The sequence below is a fragment of the Larus michahellis genome, unplaced genomic scaffold, assembly GCF_964199755.1.
Source record: "Larus michahellis unplaced genomic scaffold, bLarMic1.1 SCAFFOLD_34, whole genome shotgun sequence".
NCBI lineage: Eukaryota > Metazoa > Chordata > Aves > Charadriiformes > Laridae > Larus > Larus michahellis.
Window position 1 is genome coordinate 1,971,045 of NW_027436399.1, and position 16,568 is coordinate 1,987,612.

Consider the following 16,568-nt stretch of genomic DNA (forward strand, 5'->3'; position numbering starts at 1 on the left):
AACTCCCCTGCTAGAGCAGGATTACCTAAAGCACATCCCTCAGGGCTGCATCCAGGCGGGTCTTGAAAATCTCCAGAGTAGGGGACTCCACAACCTCCCTGGGCAGCCTGTTCCAGTGCTCTGTCACCCTCACCGTAAAGAAGTTTTTCCGTGTATTTGAACGGAACTTCCTATGTTCTAGCTTGTGCCCATTGCCCCTTGTCCTGTCACTGGGAACCATTGAAAAGAGCCTGGCTCCGTCCTCCTTAAACCCACCCTTTAGATACTTGTAAACATTAATCAGGTCCCCCCTCAACCTTCTCTTCTCCAGGCTAAAGAGTCCCAGCTCTTTCAGCCTTTCCTCATAAGGGAGGTGCTCCAGTCCCATAATCATCTTGGTTGCCCTACGCTGGACTTGCTCCAGTAGTTCCCTGTCCCTCTTGAACTGGGGAGCCCAAAACTGGACACAGTACTCCAGTTGTGGCCTCACCAGTGCAGAGTAGAGGGGGAGAATGACCTCCCTCGACCTACTGGCCACAGTCTTCCCTATGCAGCCCAGGATGCCATTGGCCTTCTTGGCGACAAGGGCACACTGCTGGCTCATGGATAATTTGCTGTCTACCAGGACCCCCAGGTCCTTCTCCTCAGAGCTGCTTCCCAGCATGTCCACCCCTAACATATACTGGTGTTTGGCATTCTTCCTTCCCAGGTGCAGGACCCTACACTTGCTTTTGTTGAATCTCATTTGGTTCTTCTCTGCCCAGCTCTCCAGCCTGTCCAGGTCACGCTGGATGGCAGCACGGCCCTCTGGAGTGTCGGCCACCCCTCCCAGCTTGGTATCATCAGCAAACTTGCTGAGGATACACTCTGTCCCCTCATCTAGGTCATTGATGAATATATTGAACAAAATTGGACCAAGTATTGACCCCTGAGGGACACCACTGGTTACAGGCCTCCAACTGGACTCTGTGCCGCTGATCACAACCCTCTGAGTTCTGTCACTCAGCCAGCTCTCGATCCACCTCACCGTCACCTCATCTAGCCCATACTTCCTCAGCTTCCTAATGAGGATGCTATGGGAGACGGTGTCAAAAGCCTTGCTAAGGTCAAGGTAGATGACATCTACGGCTCTCCCCTCATCCAGCCAACCCGTTATAACATCATAGAAAGCTATCAGATTGGTCAGGCATGATTTGCCCTTGGTAAATCCATGTTGACCACTTCCAATAACTTCCTGTTCCTCTACGTGTTTGGAGATGACATCCAGAATGAGTCGCTCCATTACCTTCCCAGGGACAGAGGTGAGACTAACCGGCCTGTAGTTCCCTGGGTCCTCCTTCTTGCCTTTTTTGAAGATTGGAGTGATGTCAGCCTTCCTCCAGTCCTCAGGCACCTCTCCTGTTCCCCATGACCTTGCAAAGACAATGGAGAGCGGTCTAGCGATAACATCTGCCAGCTCTCTCAGCACTCGCGGGTGCATCCCGTCAGGGCCCATGGATTTATGAATGTCCAGCTTGGCCAAGTGGTCTCTGACCTGGTCCTCCTCAACTAAGGGAAAGTCTTCCTCTCTCCCGACCTTCCCCCTTGCCTCCAGGGTATGGGATGCGTGAGGGACGGCTTTATCAGTGAAGACCGAAGAAAAGAAGGCATTCAGTAACTCTGCCTTCTCTGTGTCTTCCACCACTAGGGCACCCATCTCATTCATCAGTGGACCTATATTTTCCCCAGTCTTCCTTTTTCCATTGATATACTGGAAAAATCTCTTCTTGTTGTCTTTAACTGCAGTGGCCAAGCTGAGTTCTGATTGAGCTTTGGCCCTTCTAATCTTCCCCCTGCATAGCTTTGTTATATCTTGATAATCCTCATAAGTTGCTAAGCCCCTTTTCCAGAGAATGTAAGCCTTCCTTTTTTCCCTGAGGTCCAGCCAAAGCTCTCTATTTAGCCAGGCTGGCCTTCTTCCCCATCGGCTCGTCTTTCGGGACATGGGGATGGCCTTCTCCTGTGCTTCTAAGAGCACCTGCTTGAAGTACGACCAGCCTTCCTGGGCACCTTTGCTCTTCAAAACTGCCTCCCAAGGGACACTCTCAACCATGCTCCTAAACAGGTTAAGGTCTGCCCTTCGGAAATCCAAGGTGGCAGTTCTGCTGGCTCCCCGCCTCGCTTCACCAAGAATTGAAAACTCTATCATTTCATGGTCACTTGAACTCTTCTACCTTTGCCCCGAGTAGCACAGGGGGGGTTGTGGAATGGGAGTTGCCGTCAGTTCATAACACTTCGTTTCTGACCTTGCCCAAATGTGGGTCCTTCCCACTGACTGCAGTTCTCCACAAACTGCTCCAGCGTGGATCCTTTCCACAGGGTACAGTCCTTCAGGCGTGGACTGCTGCAGTGTGGGTCCCCCACAGGCCACAGGTCCTGCTGCAAAACCTGCTCCAGCATGGGCTCCTCTCCTTGGGCAGCAGGTCCTGCCAGGAGCCTGCTCCACCGGGGTCCTCCATGGGCTGCTGGTCTAACGCTCCTAAAGGAAAAAGGCCAGCCCAGCACGGCTTCTCTTCTGGACCAGACCACAAGAAGTCCCGGAGGATGGCTGTTTCCTATGCCCGTGGGACTTGAGAAAACTCAGAAGACTCCAGTGTTTTGGGAATTGCTGAACAGAGTTTGCATGGTGTCAAGGCCTTCTCTGTTTCTTCGTTCTGCTCCCTCCAGTGAGTAGGTGGGAGGTGAGAAAGAAGTTGAGAGGGGACCCAGCCAGGACCGCTGATCCAAACTGACCAGAGGCATATTCCATACCATATGACCTCATGCTCAGGAATAAAAGCTTGAGACACAGGAAGAAGATGGTGGGTTTTTTTATTGTTTAAGGAGTCTGCTGCTTGGAGACTGGCTGGGCATTAGTCTGCTTGTGGGAGGTGTTGAGTGATGGTCTCCATTTCACTTGTTGAGGTTTTTTTTAATCTCTTCTCTTCACCAGTTAAATTGTTATGTTGACCCAAAACTTTTCACACTTTATTTCTTCCTTGTCCCCCTTGTGAATGGGGAAGAAAGTGTGAGCGACTGTGTGGCTGCTGGGCTATTGGCTATTGGCCATGGTCAACACATCACAGCAAGGAAGTTTCTGATAGCTGGGAGCGAGTTCAGCGGTTGGCCACCAAGATGCTTAGGGGCTGAAGGGGAAGGGCCTTCTTTAGCCTGGAGAAGGGAAGGTCTTGGGAAGCTCATAGCAGCCTGTGTGTCCCTATGGGGACATTTTCAGGGCCATGGAGCCAGGCTTGTGACAGTGGTGCTTGGCAGGAGGTTAATAGACAATGGTCAGATGTTGAAATAAGGAAGGTTCAGGACAAAGAAAATGAAAATCTTTTTCTCTGTGAGGGCATCCAAGCATTGCAGGAGGTTTCCCAGTGACATTGTGCCATCTCTGTCCTTGGATGTTTTCCATCTCCTACGGGATAAAGCCTTGAGCAACATTTGACCAGCATTGGTCATGCCTTGAGGCATTTGACCAGCTTCCTGAACAAAGCTATCAGTATGCCATGCCTCCTGAGATTCCTGGGAGCAGCCACTTTCTTGTCTTTCTTGTTCTTCTACAAACTTCTCCACATCTCCAGACCAAGTGGTGATTTAGGCTGTAAAGAGAATGGAAACAAAGCCTCTGGCTTGGTTACTATCAACTTAATTGCTAGAAGAGAGTGAGATGGAGGGATCTCAGAGCTTCCAGATTCCTGTGGAAGATTGAAGGCCTCCAAGAAAGGAGTTGAAAATAAGAGTGTTGAACTAGCCTAGCCTTTACATCACTTCACATGGGATGCTTCTGCTTCCCACTTTCAGTCATTGGCACCCAGAAACCTCACATGCTTTTCTTCCTCTCCTCCCCAAACCTGACCAAGTGACATGAAGAAAGAACGCAGAAAGGCCCTAGGCCCCTGTGAATCAGCTGGGGTCTGGCACTTGGAGGGCCGCTCAGTGAATGGCAGTTCTTTCGTGGTCCACCCGATAAAGAATCAAGCTGGGAAGTCAGCCTGCAAGAGCAAACCAACAAGGTCCATGGACAGGCAAGGCTGTGTCTGGAGAACCTTTACACCTACAGCATAGATCAAGCTGGGGCTGAACCTCAGGCCTGGGCTTAAAGGGGATCCTGAGCTGATGGACAGAGGGGTGGGAGGAGGCCCCAGGTGAAGCTGCTCAGGGCCATGAAGGCCTGTGGATGTTTTCAGGGCCCTGACATGCTTTCCATGGGAGCCCACCTGCCAGTGCCCTCAGTAGGCCTCCTTCCCTGCTGTCCAGGGTTTATGCTCTGCTCCTCTCCTTCCCTGTTCCCCTGGAGATCTGGGAGACCACCATTTGATGGTCACTACAGCCAAGGCTGAGACTGGTCTTCACATCTCTGACCAGCTCTGCCTCTTGGCAGTACCAGCTCCACTTGTGCATCAGTGTGGCCCATTTGGCAGCTGTGCTAAGAACCATCAGCATGGACTTACCATGGGTAAATCAAAGAAAAAGGAAACCTACAGAAGGTGGAAGCAAGGACAGGTAGCCTGGGAGGAATACAGAGAAATTGTCCAAGCAGCCATGGATCATGTTAGGAGAGCTAAAGCCCAGAGAGAGTCAAATCTGGCCAGAGGCATCAAGGGCAACAAGAAAGCCGAATAAAGAACACGGACTTCACGGTATCCAAGTGCTGTTGTGCAGAGTTCTTTGTTTCAACACCAAGCTGTGTGAAGCAGTTGACAAGCTGGAGGGATGGGATGCGATCCAGAAGGACCTGGACAGGCTTGAGAGATGGGCCTGTGTGGACCTCATGAAGTTCAACCAGGGCAGGTGCAAGGTCCTGCACGTGGGTCGGGGCAATCCCAGGCACAAATACAGGCTGGGTGGAGAATGGCTTGAGAGCAGCCCTGAGGAGAGGGACTTGGGTGTGCTGGTGGATGAGAAGCTCAACATGAGCCAGCGATGTGCACTCGCAGCCTGCTCCGGTGTGGGTCCCCCACAGGCCACACTGCCTGCCAGAAACCCTGCAGAGGCATGCTGGAGTGGATGGCAGGTGGACACAAAATGATGGATGAGATTCCCACAACGAGAGTAAAAGCTGCAGTCCCCAGGGCCAGAGAGAAACAGGCCTTGGCTGCGCAGCCCTGGCAGGAGAGGGGTTTGCTGTCCCAGGTTACTCTGAAGCACTGTGGGACCTATGGCAGAGGTGGAGCTGATCTGCAAGAAGGACAAGCTGCTGCTGAGAAAGTCCCTGGGGGAGGACAGCTTGTGATCTAGCCACACTGTGGGCATCATGCTGGGGGCTGACTGGCTAGATAGTGGCTCTGCAGAGAAGGACCTTGGGGTCCTGGAGGACAAACAGCTGAGCATGAGCCAGCAATGCACCACCATGACAAAGGCCAACAGCCTCCTGGGCTGCAGCAGGAAAAGCATTGCTGGCAGATGGAGGGAGGTGACCTTCCCCTCTCCTTGGCACTGGTGAGGCCACACCTGGAGTGCCCACACCCTGCACACTCACACAACTTAGCTCTACACTGACATTTGCCTCTCCCAGGCTTTTACCAGCCCATCCCAGCTGTTCCTCATCTCTCTCCAGAGCCCTTGCCCTCTCCTCTGCCCAGCCAAGCACAGCTGCCCAGTCTGGGCTGGTCCCACAGCAGTGCCCACCACAGTCGCTGCAGAGCTCTCGGCACTCACTCCACAGCCCCAGCTCCTCAGAAGGGCACACAGCCCCTGGGGGGCAGACAAGGAGCTCAGCCTCCCCATCAGCCCCAGGCTAGTGCTGGCCTCAAGGCAATGAGGAAAACAGGCTAGTCACTCTCTGCCTCTCCTGATAGCCTTTTGAGGTGACCCCCAACCCTGACTGAATTTGCCCCCTCCTCCGCTCACATCAGCCCCGCTCCCCAGGACAGCACGACATTCCTTGGCCCTGAGGGTCCTCCGGCAGCTCCCACACCTCTCCAGCCTCCCTCTCCCACGCCTACCAGATCCACACTGACTTTCTGGGCATTGCAGAGTCCTTGTTTGTGCATACCTCAGTTTAGTGTTTTGCTTGTGGGGGACTTCACCTCTGTGGATGTTTCATCTCCTGTGTCTTCATTCACTCCCAGCTCAGGGCACGTGGTGAGTCCCCATCCTCTCCTCACACGTCCCGATTCATTTCCAAAGAGTCTGCTGTATGCCATAAGTCCTGACACATGTGAAGCAGCCTGAGGAGGTAATCGGGAGCTCATGCACCATCTCCACTACCACTGGAGACAAGAAGAGAGCCTTTCAAACTAGAACATTTGGTCCACGGAACCCAATAGTACAGTGAGCTTAACCCCAAACACAGGGAGAACACAGGGAGAACAGACTCTTTGAAAGACCAGTTCGTTGGACATTTTATTGGCAGCACCTTTGGAGGAAGCACCTAGCATCCAGGCACTGCACCTGGGAGATGCCTTTTTCTTGAAGAGCTGCTATTAGGCAGGTCACCTTTGACACAGTGTTGTGCAAGGGTCAGACACAACTGGAACAAACCTCAAGACAAGTGGTACAAGCCCAGAAAATTATACAGAAGCAGGATGACTGCAAGAGAAAAAAGCAGGCTTATTGCCTAAGAGAAAGTCTACAAAACATGCGGAGAAGGGGAGACAATTTATTAATGGTGAAACAACGTCCATTGAGCCAGTTTCCATAGGGCATCCTTGAGCTCCTGGTTCCTCATGCTGTAGATGAGGGGGTTCACTACTGGAGGCACCAATGAGTACAGCACAGCCACCACCAGGTCTAGAGCAGGGGAGGAGATGGAGGGGGGCTTGAGGTAGGCAAACACGGCAGTGCTGAGAAACAGGGAGATGACAGACAGGTGAGGGAGGCACGTGGAAAAGGCTTTGTGCCGTCCCTGCTCAGAGGGGATCCTCAGCACGGCCCTGAAGATCTGCACATAGGACAGCACGATGAACACAAAACAACCAAATGCTAAACAGGCACTGACCACAAGAAGCCCAGCTTCCCTGAAGTAGTAGTCTGAGCAGGAGAGCTTGAGGATCTGGGGGATTTCACAGAAGAACTGGTCCAGGGCATTGCCCTGGCAGAGGGGCAGGGAAAATGTATTGGCCGTGTGCAGGAGAGCATAGAGAAACCCACTGCCCCAGGCAGCTGCTGCCATGTGGACACAAGCTCTGCTGCCCAGGAGGGTCCCGTAGTGCAGGGGTTTGCAGATGGCAACGTAGCGGTCATAGGCCATAATGGTGAGAAGAAAATACTCAGCTGACATGAAAAAGAAAAAGAATAAGAGCTGGGCCACACATCCTGCATAGGAGATGTCCCTGGTGTCCCACAGGGAATTGGCCATAGATTTTGGGACAGTAGTGGAGATGGAGCCCAGGTCGAGGAGGGAGAGGTTGAGGAGGAAGAAGTACATGGGGGTGTGGAGGCAGTGGTCACAGGCGATGGCGGTGATGATGAGGCCGTTGGCCAGGAGGGCAGCCAGGTAGATGCCCAGGAAGAGCCCGAAGTGCAAGAGCTGCAGCTCCCGTGTGTCTGCGAATGCCAGGAGGAGGAACTGGGTGGTGGAGCTGCCATTGGATATTTGTCCTCTGGACATGGGGACCTGTTCAAAGAAGAGACCAAAGTGTATTCAGTTTCTCAGAAAAACTTCTGAAAGTTCCTCTCCCCTTTCAAGCAGACCTTTGGCAGGTCCCTTTCATGAGCTGTGGTTGGTGCTGGCTGAGGGTGCTGCTGGGAGCAGGGAGCTCTGCAGGATTCAGTCCTGCCTACAGCAATTGGTCGGTAGGAAGACGGGGTGATCTTAGCCTACATCCACTTTTGATATCAAAGAGCTTTCCAGCATTGGCACTCCTAATTCACCCGACGGCAGAGCAAAGTTGAGGGGAATTTGCTTTGTGGACTTTGTTCCAGTTGTCACACAAGAGCTGAGGAGTTTTGGAGCATTCCTGCTGCACTCCAAGTGAAATCCTGTGGGTGCTGGCAGGCAAAGGGACTGTCCCTCAGTGAAGAGTGTGGAGAGCTGACCTGTCCCTCAGCCCTGCTCCCAGCTGCCCTGGGCAGGCACCTTTTTGAGCTGGAGGACAGTAACACCCAGGTGTTCCCCCCAGAAGACCAGGACACTGCTGAGAGCAGAGGAATCTCATCTCTCCCCTCCCAGCCAGGGACACAGAGGCCTCATTGCAGCTGCCGACCTACAGCCGTCCCGTGGCATCTCCTTGGCCTTAGCGCTGTGGTGTCTTCTCTGTCGGGTACTTAGAAAACACAGAGATGCCATGGGAGAGTTGTGACCTTCTGGAGGGCAGCCTGCAGCTCAGCAGGGCCCCCTCAGGGAAAGAGCCCAATGTCTTTAAGATGGGGTGTCCTAAAAGGTCTTTTCCAGTCAGGCACACTCTGGTGCCTGGCTCCAAAGTCCGCGAGGGGATTTGGCTGCTTTTCCTCCATGGAAACATCTGCATGGCAGGACCCAAGTGCTTGTGTCTCAGCTGAAGCTGAATCCCCATCTCCCTCTGTGTTGGTTGAGCTGTTGGGAAGGAAAGTGATGGCCGAGTGTTTGTGACGCTGAGAGTGGGGGGCTGCACTGTGTGGGAGAGGAGACCTGGGAGCTGCTGCAGGAAAGGTGCTTGCACTGCAGCGGATGGCAGGGGGGTGCCCGAATCCCCCCTCCCCTCACGTTTCTGGGATCTCCTCCCTCTCCCTCTCTGACAAGGTTTCTGCTGCCTGGAGCTGTCTCTGCTGGGAGCCACTTCTCTGTGCCCAGGTCTCCTCCTTTGCAGTGCTCACAGAAAGAGAACTCCATCCCACCTGCGATGTGCTCAGCTCTGCCCTGCAAACACCTCCTGGCAGCAGGGAACTGCTCCAGGGCATCTCTGCCTGCACAGGGGCAAAGGGGCGGCTCAGAGAACTCAAAGGGAGTGGGCGACCCCGTGCCTTCGCAAGAGTGGGAAAATAAAGTCCCATCTCCCACTGTCCACCCAGCCAAACAAGGTGACTCATCTCAAAGCACAGACTCCTTCCCTTTCAGGTAATCCCCACTTTGACCAGCCTCTTGAAAAGTTTCCTTGGAAATGCCCTGGCAGTGATCCCCCGGGGTGCAGGGACCGTCTGCGGAAGGACAGCCCTGGGCTCCTCTGGCTGCACACCCAGGTTGGTACCCCTGCAGTCATCCCAAAGACAAGGAAACCACCGTGCCCCGACCTGCTGAAGTGCAGCAGGGAAGCCCTGCTCCAGAGCACGTCCTCCTCCTCTGCTTGGGAATCTCTGAGAATCCTCCTGCCAGGTCCTGCAGGCTGCGGGATGAACCAGGTCTAGGATGTCCTCCAAAGAACACCAAACTCAGTACCCTGCAGCCAGAGACTTACCATATAGAGGGCTGTGAAGATTCCTCCCGCAGTGAGAGCTCAGCTATCCCCCCGCTCCTAGAGTGCCTTTAACACCTCTGCCTTGCTCCTCTCCCCTTGGCACCTGCAGGCAGTGCCCTCAGCCCTGCTGCGCTTTGGGCAGAGCTGTCTCTCTGCAGTGCTGTGGAAGGAGTGCTGCCCGCTTGCCATGAGCTCCCTCTGTCCCAGGAGCCCAGCCCAGCTCAGCAGCAGAGGAGCAGCCCAAGGCAGCCCTTGCTCTGCCCACTTTGCCCTCCCTTCAGGTGTCCCTGGGGCTTCGGGAGAACCTGCTGGGAAACAGGCTGAAGTCAGCACTGAGGTTCCCTTCCTCAGCTGGGCAGAGACACTTCTTTCCAGCTGTGTCGTTTCTATTACCAGAGACAGAGTTAGGCATGAGAATAGCCTTTCCTTGTCTCACCATTAGACAGGACACCCAGACAGCTCTTTACCCCTGGTGAGTGCAGTGATGCAGCTGAATCATTTGAGGCATCTCATCCTGGGTTTGAAGTCCTGGGCTAGAGGAGGACTCCCTCTTGTTCCTTCCATAAACGCACAGGAGGTGGGATTCTTCTTGCCTCAGTTCAGGTGTGCACAAATACAGGCAGCTGTATGGGAGCTCCTTGTCTCAGCTCTCAGGCTACTTCATGGAGATTGAGGGTGTTGTTCAGGTGGAAACACCTGGTGACATTGGAGGTGACACCAGAGCTTGTCCAAGACATTTGCAGGTGACTGCAAGCTCTAATGCAGCAATGCTGAGAGACAAGGCAGCATCAGGGGGCACCATCCTGGAGCCTTGTGAGGAATTCCTTTGGCAGATGGAAATGACAGCAGGTGTTTACGTTTAAGACAACTAAAACCTTTCCTTTTCCTTATATCTACAGCAGCCTACAGAGGTCATCAGCTGAGCAAATGGACCTAAGTCCCTCTCTTTCTCTTCTCCATCAGCTGTAGCTCCTAGCTCTCCACTGACTGTAATGGCAGTTGTTTCAGGGACATCCCTACATGGCTTAACCCAATTCAGGAAGCTTCTCAATGGTCAAACACAGGCCTGTGGTGCTAAGTGAGATGCCAGCGCTCTCCAGCACAGGCTGGCAGGGACCGCACAGGACCTATGGGAAAGCCATTGGTGTTCAGAGCATGCCTGAGGGACACCTCAGAGGGCACTGCAGGCCGATTTGGTTCCTTTGTGCAAGCCTATGTGGCATCTCAGGCACGTTCAGTTTCCGTGGATCAGCGACTGAAACCCACCACTGCAGTGAGGCACGGTCTCACCCATCTCCATTCAGCTGATGCAGAGAAGGTCATGAACAGGAAGCCTATCACACTGGGGTCTCAAATGATTTGGCTGCTCCCAAACTCTCCCAGTTCTTCTTTCAACAATCCTTTCCTGAGGCCCTTGATGAGGGACATTTTGAGCAGCACCTTGTCATCCTGGAGATCAGCTTCACCTCCACCACAGGTCTTCAGCAACACTACAGACAACAAAGCCTGCTTCTTCCAGGGCTACAGAGCCCAGCCTGGCTTTTCTGGTGTTGTAGGGAGCAGCGTTTTCTCGTTTAGTGCCTTCACATTGCCGCCTGCCGTCGCATCCAGTATGTCTCTGGTCTCGAGCACAGCATTAGCAGGTGTGGGGTCTTGGGCACTTGGTACTGGGTTTGCCTGGGACAAGTCCAAGCTTGGCCCCAGTGCTCCAGCTCAGGTGCTGCAGACCAAATGTGCACCAGTGCCCTCAGCCTGGGGCACAGACAGGAGGAGCTGGAGTCCCATGTGCCATCCTAGAGTTTGTACGTTGGTGGAATAAGTGGCAAGGGGTGGTGGGACAGCTCACAGTGGTGCTGCCATGGTGCATAGGGGCTTTTCAGGAGAGACGGGCCAGGAAGATGAGGAGGGAGATGCCCTCCATGTGCAGGAGCTTGTTGCCTGTATGGAGCTCCTCTATGGGATGCGCAGCAGGTTGCGTGAGCCCTTGTGAGTGAGGGTCAGAGGAGAGGCCTGTTAGTGTGACACCCTCATGGGAGACAAAGCACCTGCAATCAGGGTAAGGAAGTGGAGAAAGGTTTGCTTAAGCAAGCCATGGAAGTCCTCAGATCCATGACCCCAAGTGCTATTGGAGACTTTAATGACACTCACTGGCAGGTGAGCATGGCAGGATGCATACTGTCCAGCTGGTGTTGGGATCTCTTTGGACAACTTCTTTGCACAGGCGCAGACCAACAAAGGTGATGCTCACTCCAATCCAGTCCTTGCAAAAGAGGAAGTGCTGATCAGGGATGCAAAAACCAGTGTCAGCTTTGGCTGTAGGGACCATGAAATACCGGGAGAAGATTTTAGCCTCTTCAGGGGACTTTCAGTGGTAGGCCCATGGGCAGCAGTATTCAAAGGCAGCAGAGCTCGGTACAGTTGGTCTTTCAGAGAAGCATCTTCCAAGCATAAGAACTGTCGACATCCATAAGCCGGAAAACAACCAGACATTTCAGGAGAGCAGCTTGGCTAAGGAAGGAACGTGGATGCAGGGACTGAAGCAGGAATTTAGAAATAGGGATGGCTTTAGAGGAGCCAAAGCTTCCCTAGTGTTGGCCCTTGCAAGAGCTTCGAGGACATCAAGAGGATCTCTTAGTACTTCCAGAAGAATTCAAGAAAAAAAACAAAGATTATCTGTGGCCACTGCAGAATTTAGTAAGAACAGGTGTAGAGAAATATGAGATACTGTATCCCCCTTGCCTTAGTCTTCCCCAGCACAGTCTCTCAGCCCTTTGCTCCTCAAGGCAGGAGTCTGGAAGAAAATAACCAGCAGTGAATGTGGATCAATTCAGGTGTCACTTGAGCAAACATAGTCCTTACCAGCCTATGGGGCTGGAGGGGCAGGCTCCCAAGGACCTGAGCGAGCAGGACGGTGTCACTGTGAGGCCCTTCTCCATCATCTCTGAAAGGTCACGGAGTCTTGAGGGAACTCCCTGATTACTGTAAGAACCCAAACATTGCATGCACCTTGCAAAAAGGCCCAAAGGATGAGCAGGGTAACAGAAGGCTGTGCCCCGCTGTGACACCCCTTTCTGGGTGTCTGAAAGAGAAGGTGATTTACCCTGGATTTACCCAAGGTAGCTTCTTCCTGGCCATCCTTTTTACGTTTTCTGAAGAAAGGAGAGGATTTCTGGGCAAGGAAGAGCAATGATTGTCTTCTACCTGGAAGTCAGCAAGGCTTTCAGCATCATCCCCCACAATGTTCAATGTCAGCACACTATGGTCTGCATGGATGGATAAATAGATGGGTAAAAACCAGCTGGACAGGAGCGCTGTCGTGGTTTGGGGCAGATTGGCCAATGGTGAGATGACAGATGCTCTCCCCCACCTCTCACTCCAAGGAGACACAGAAAAGAGATAAAAGATTTATGTGTTTAGAAAAAAATGGTTACTGTAATAAAAATAATAGTTCATTAAAGTAGTTATATTAATGAAATATTAATAATTAAATATAAAGGAAATAATGAAATAGATACAATGCACACAAAACCGTTTCAGGCTCCCAGGGAGATGTCAATGGCAGGCACTGGGGAAGTCAAGGACTGGACTCAGCAGCAGATAGGAACTGGATATCGGATATAGATTCAGGAACGCACAGATCAGGATCAAAGGCAGACAAACAGGGTCCTCCTCAGGGATCAGTCACTGAACAAAGAGAGCCATTGAAGAAAAGAGCCGACCTTTTGATCCCTCAGCTTTTACACTGAGCATGGGAGATGGGATGGAACACTCAGGAGATGGGATGAAACCATGGTAATGCTGGCCTCCTTTGTGGTATCTCTGCAATAAAAGGGAGTTTCCTCAGTGCCATGGGTGAAAATAGGCCTTTTCTTCCCAAACTGGAGTGCAGAACACACTCAGGGAACTGAAGGCTGAAAGGCCTTGATGATGTGCTTGGGTGCCGAATGGACTTGGGGGATGGATGGGGGCATCCCTCATGTCTCATCATGATGAGAAGTCATGACATGAGATGTCAAAACTGGCTCATAAGTCATGACTGACTCACCCCAGAATTCCCTCTCGATTGCCGGTACATCAACATTCAGGGACGGAGCACCAGCCACGTCCCTTGCCTTTGGGGATTCACAAAGTCCAAGCCTGATGGTGAAGTCGTCACTCACAGGAGTGATGGGTGGCCCCATTGAGGCCATCGCTGCCATTCAGGAACAGCAGGGAAAGCTCTGGATGACAAAGGATGCCAGGACATGCTCCAGAAAGAGAAGATCAGTGCTAATCCTGACACCTGAGTGCAAAGAAATAGCTGCACCTCAACAAAATAAATTACAAAAAATCCCAAACTAAACCCAGAGAATAGCATCCGCCACCAGCACCGTTTCAGTGGTAGTTCCAAGCGCTGCAGAGCTGCAGCTGACGGCCCTGCTGTCCCTGTCGCAGGAATCCAACTGACAGCAGTTACCAAGGCCCTTTGGGAAGACTGTGCTGGGTGTCACCTTCTCTGAAGAGGACCTGCTGCTTCCCTCTGGCTGCCATTAGCAGCAGAGCCCTCTGGTTCCCCACCCCACACTTTGCCCCCTTGGACACAGGAGGGACCGGCTTTCAGCCGCTGCCTTAACAGCTGCCTTTGCTGTGCTCCTTTTCTGTCTCTCTTCCTACCGCATCCGTCAGGATGGGCTTCTTCTCATTCCAGACGGAGCCCAAAGCCTCAGAGTACACTGCCACCCCTACTTACCCACCCTGGGATAAGGTAAAGAAATAACAGTTAGCAAATAGGAACTCTACCCATAGTGCGTATCTGGCCAGCCTATAAAGGTGTAACAGCTCATCCTAAAGCTCCGAAGGCATAGACCAGACGATACTTTGATCCCACATCTACCTCCTGTATGATCTGTCCTGAAGGTCAAATCATCGTTACCTTTAGAAAAGGATGGAAGGTTTGGCTGGCCAGCTTTGGCTGGCCCGCTCTTGAGGATGCCAAGCCCTGGCGAGGTGAGCTCACAAGCAGCGGCCAGGTGTCACATCACTGCCCCTTTGTGACAGGGGCCACCCCCAGACGCACGGGGACACACTGTGGCCCCTCAGCCACCACAGCCGGGGCACCTCCTGCAGCCACCAGCCGGCGGCTGTTGGGCTGCCCCAGGCACTGCTGGCCAAGGGCTGCTCATCTGCCCACAGAGCTCCCGCCTCTGCCTGGAGCCGCACCAGCCCCAGGCATAAAAACCTGCCCAGGGCTGTCAGCGAGCCCCTTCACAGCTTTGGCTGGCACAGTCGGGGGGCTGAGGGCTTTATTTTCCACTCTTCCCAGGTACAGGACTGCGTCTGTGAGACTCCTGCAGCAAAGCACCTGGTGTCTGACAGGTTCAGAACTTCTTGACTTCAAGGGTGGCAGAGCATGGGGACAGGCTGCCCAGAGAGGTGCTGTAGCCTCTGTATCTGGAGATATTCAAACCCCACCTGGACGCATTCCTGTGCAACCTGCTCTAGCTCAACCTGCTCTGGCAGGGGAGGTGGACTAGATGATTTCCAGAGGTCCCTTACAACCCCTATCATTCCGTGATTCTGTGATTTTTATCTACCCCAGAAGATCCAGCCACAGGCTGACTGAAGGAGTGCTACAAAAGAACCACCTTGAGCAACTGCACTGGGTGCACCTTGGGTGGCTGCCAGGCCCCCACCCAGCTGCTCTCCCACCCTCCAGATCCAAAAAACATTTGTGGGTGGCTTTTTAGCATCTGGTTTAACCCCGCGACCTGCCTGGAGGGCAATGAGTGTTGCCTCTGCCCCAAGAAGGCAGCTGGTTGCTATTCCTGCCCTCCCTGAGCTCGCCAGTTGGGCCCCTGCACCGCCTGCGTCCTCCAGTTTTCCCCACTCTTGCTCGGGGCACTGAGTTCCTCCTGCTCAGCTCAGGCAAGGGAATTTTTCTCCTGCTCCACTTGGGGAGATTTTCTTCTTTATATCCTTCCCTTGGGGCATCCAGTGTGGCCTCAGCCTTGCTTGGGTGGCTTCTTTTCATCGTGTCCCCCTCAGGACAGCTGGTTTTTCCCCTCTCTTGCCTGGGGAGGCTCCTTTTGCCCCTGCCCTACACCAGGTGCCTGGATTTACTCCTGCCCTGCTCAAGGTGGCTCTTTGTGCCTCTGCTGAAATCGGGGTGACTCGCTTTGCTGCTGCCCCACTTGGGGCATTTAGTTTTTTCCCTCTCCGGCTCAGGGCATCTCCTTCTGCCCCTGCCCCCGCCCCGCTCGCAGGGGCCATTAATGTCCTGGCCACAGCAGGACCACTGGGGCTCCAGCGCCATTTGCCTGGGACCAGCCCCTGGTCAAATGCTGCCCTGAATTGTCACATCACAACCACGCTTTTGCTTCCCAGCCTCCTCTAGCACCGCTCCTCCAGCTGGCATCTGACATTGGAAAAAGAGCCTGAGCCCTGTGATCCCTCAGCTTTTATACTGAGCAAGATGCCGGTGGGATGGAGTACTCTGTTAGTCAGCTTTGGGTCACCTCTCCTGTGCGCTCCTCCCCAAAGGTGCCATCCCTCTACGCTTCTCCCTTCCGACCCTCCGTGCCCTGCCATGTTTAACCCACCACAGTCATCCTTCCCAACTCTCCTGCTACCAACAGTGCTAACAGGGTGGGATTCCTCAAGGGCTCCCCCAGCTTGGCATCATCTACAAAGGAGGTGGAAGTGCATTGTCTGCCATCATACGGAGAGATAATAATGTTCCATAGTAGTTGTCAAGGGCTGGTCTTTGATGGATGCCACTAGTAAGTGGGTTCCAGAAGGACTTTGTACCACAGATGATGTCCCTCCGTCATTACTCAGACAGCTTTCCACCAACCACATCGTCCACTTCTTCAGCCCGGCTGTCAACAACCTGGCTATACGGAGACTACAGAAGACCATTTCAAAGGCCTTGCTAAAGTCCGGGTACACAACATGCCCTTCTTTTCCCTCCCACATGTCTTCTGCCATCCCTTTCTTGTCCTTCAAACGCCTGCAGATGGCTGCAGGAGGACTTGTCATATCCCCTGCCCTGGTGAGGCTGGCCAGTCTGTCATTGTCCCAATCCTCCTTCCTGCTTTTTTGAAAACTGGTTTCATTTCTGCTTTTTCCAAGGCTCTCAGATGGCTCTGGCCTTTCCAAGGTGTTGGAGAGAGGTCTCACAATGGCACTGGCCAGCCTTCTCCATCTCCCTGACACCAAAAGCCTTCTCACTATGACACGCTGCCAGAGGAGTGCCCAGGACACAATACTCGC

General features: G+C 53.3%; 1 protein-coding gene across 1 annotated transcript; it reads right to left on the bottom strand.

The window, feature by feature from the left end:
• Positions 1-6,607: 6,607 nt before the first annotated feature.
• Positions 6,608-7,555, bottom strand: LOC141737336 (olfactory receptor 14I1-like). Its single transcript, XM_074572019.1, has one exon. It carries the CDS (start codon positions 7,553-7,555, stop codon positions 6,608-6,610), a length of 948 nt encoding a protein of 315 aa, XP_074428120.1.
• Positions 7,556-16,568: the final 9,013 nt, after the last annotated feature.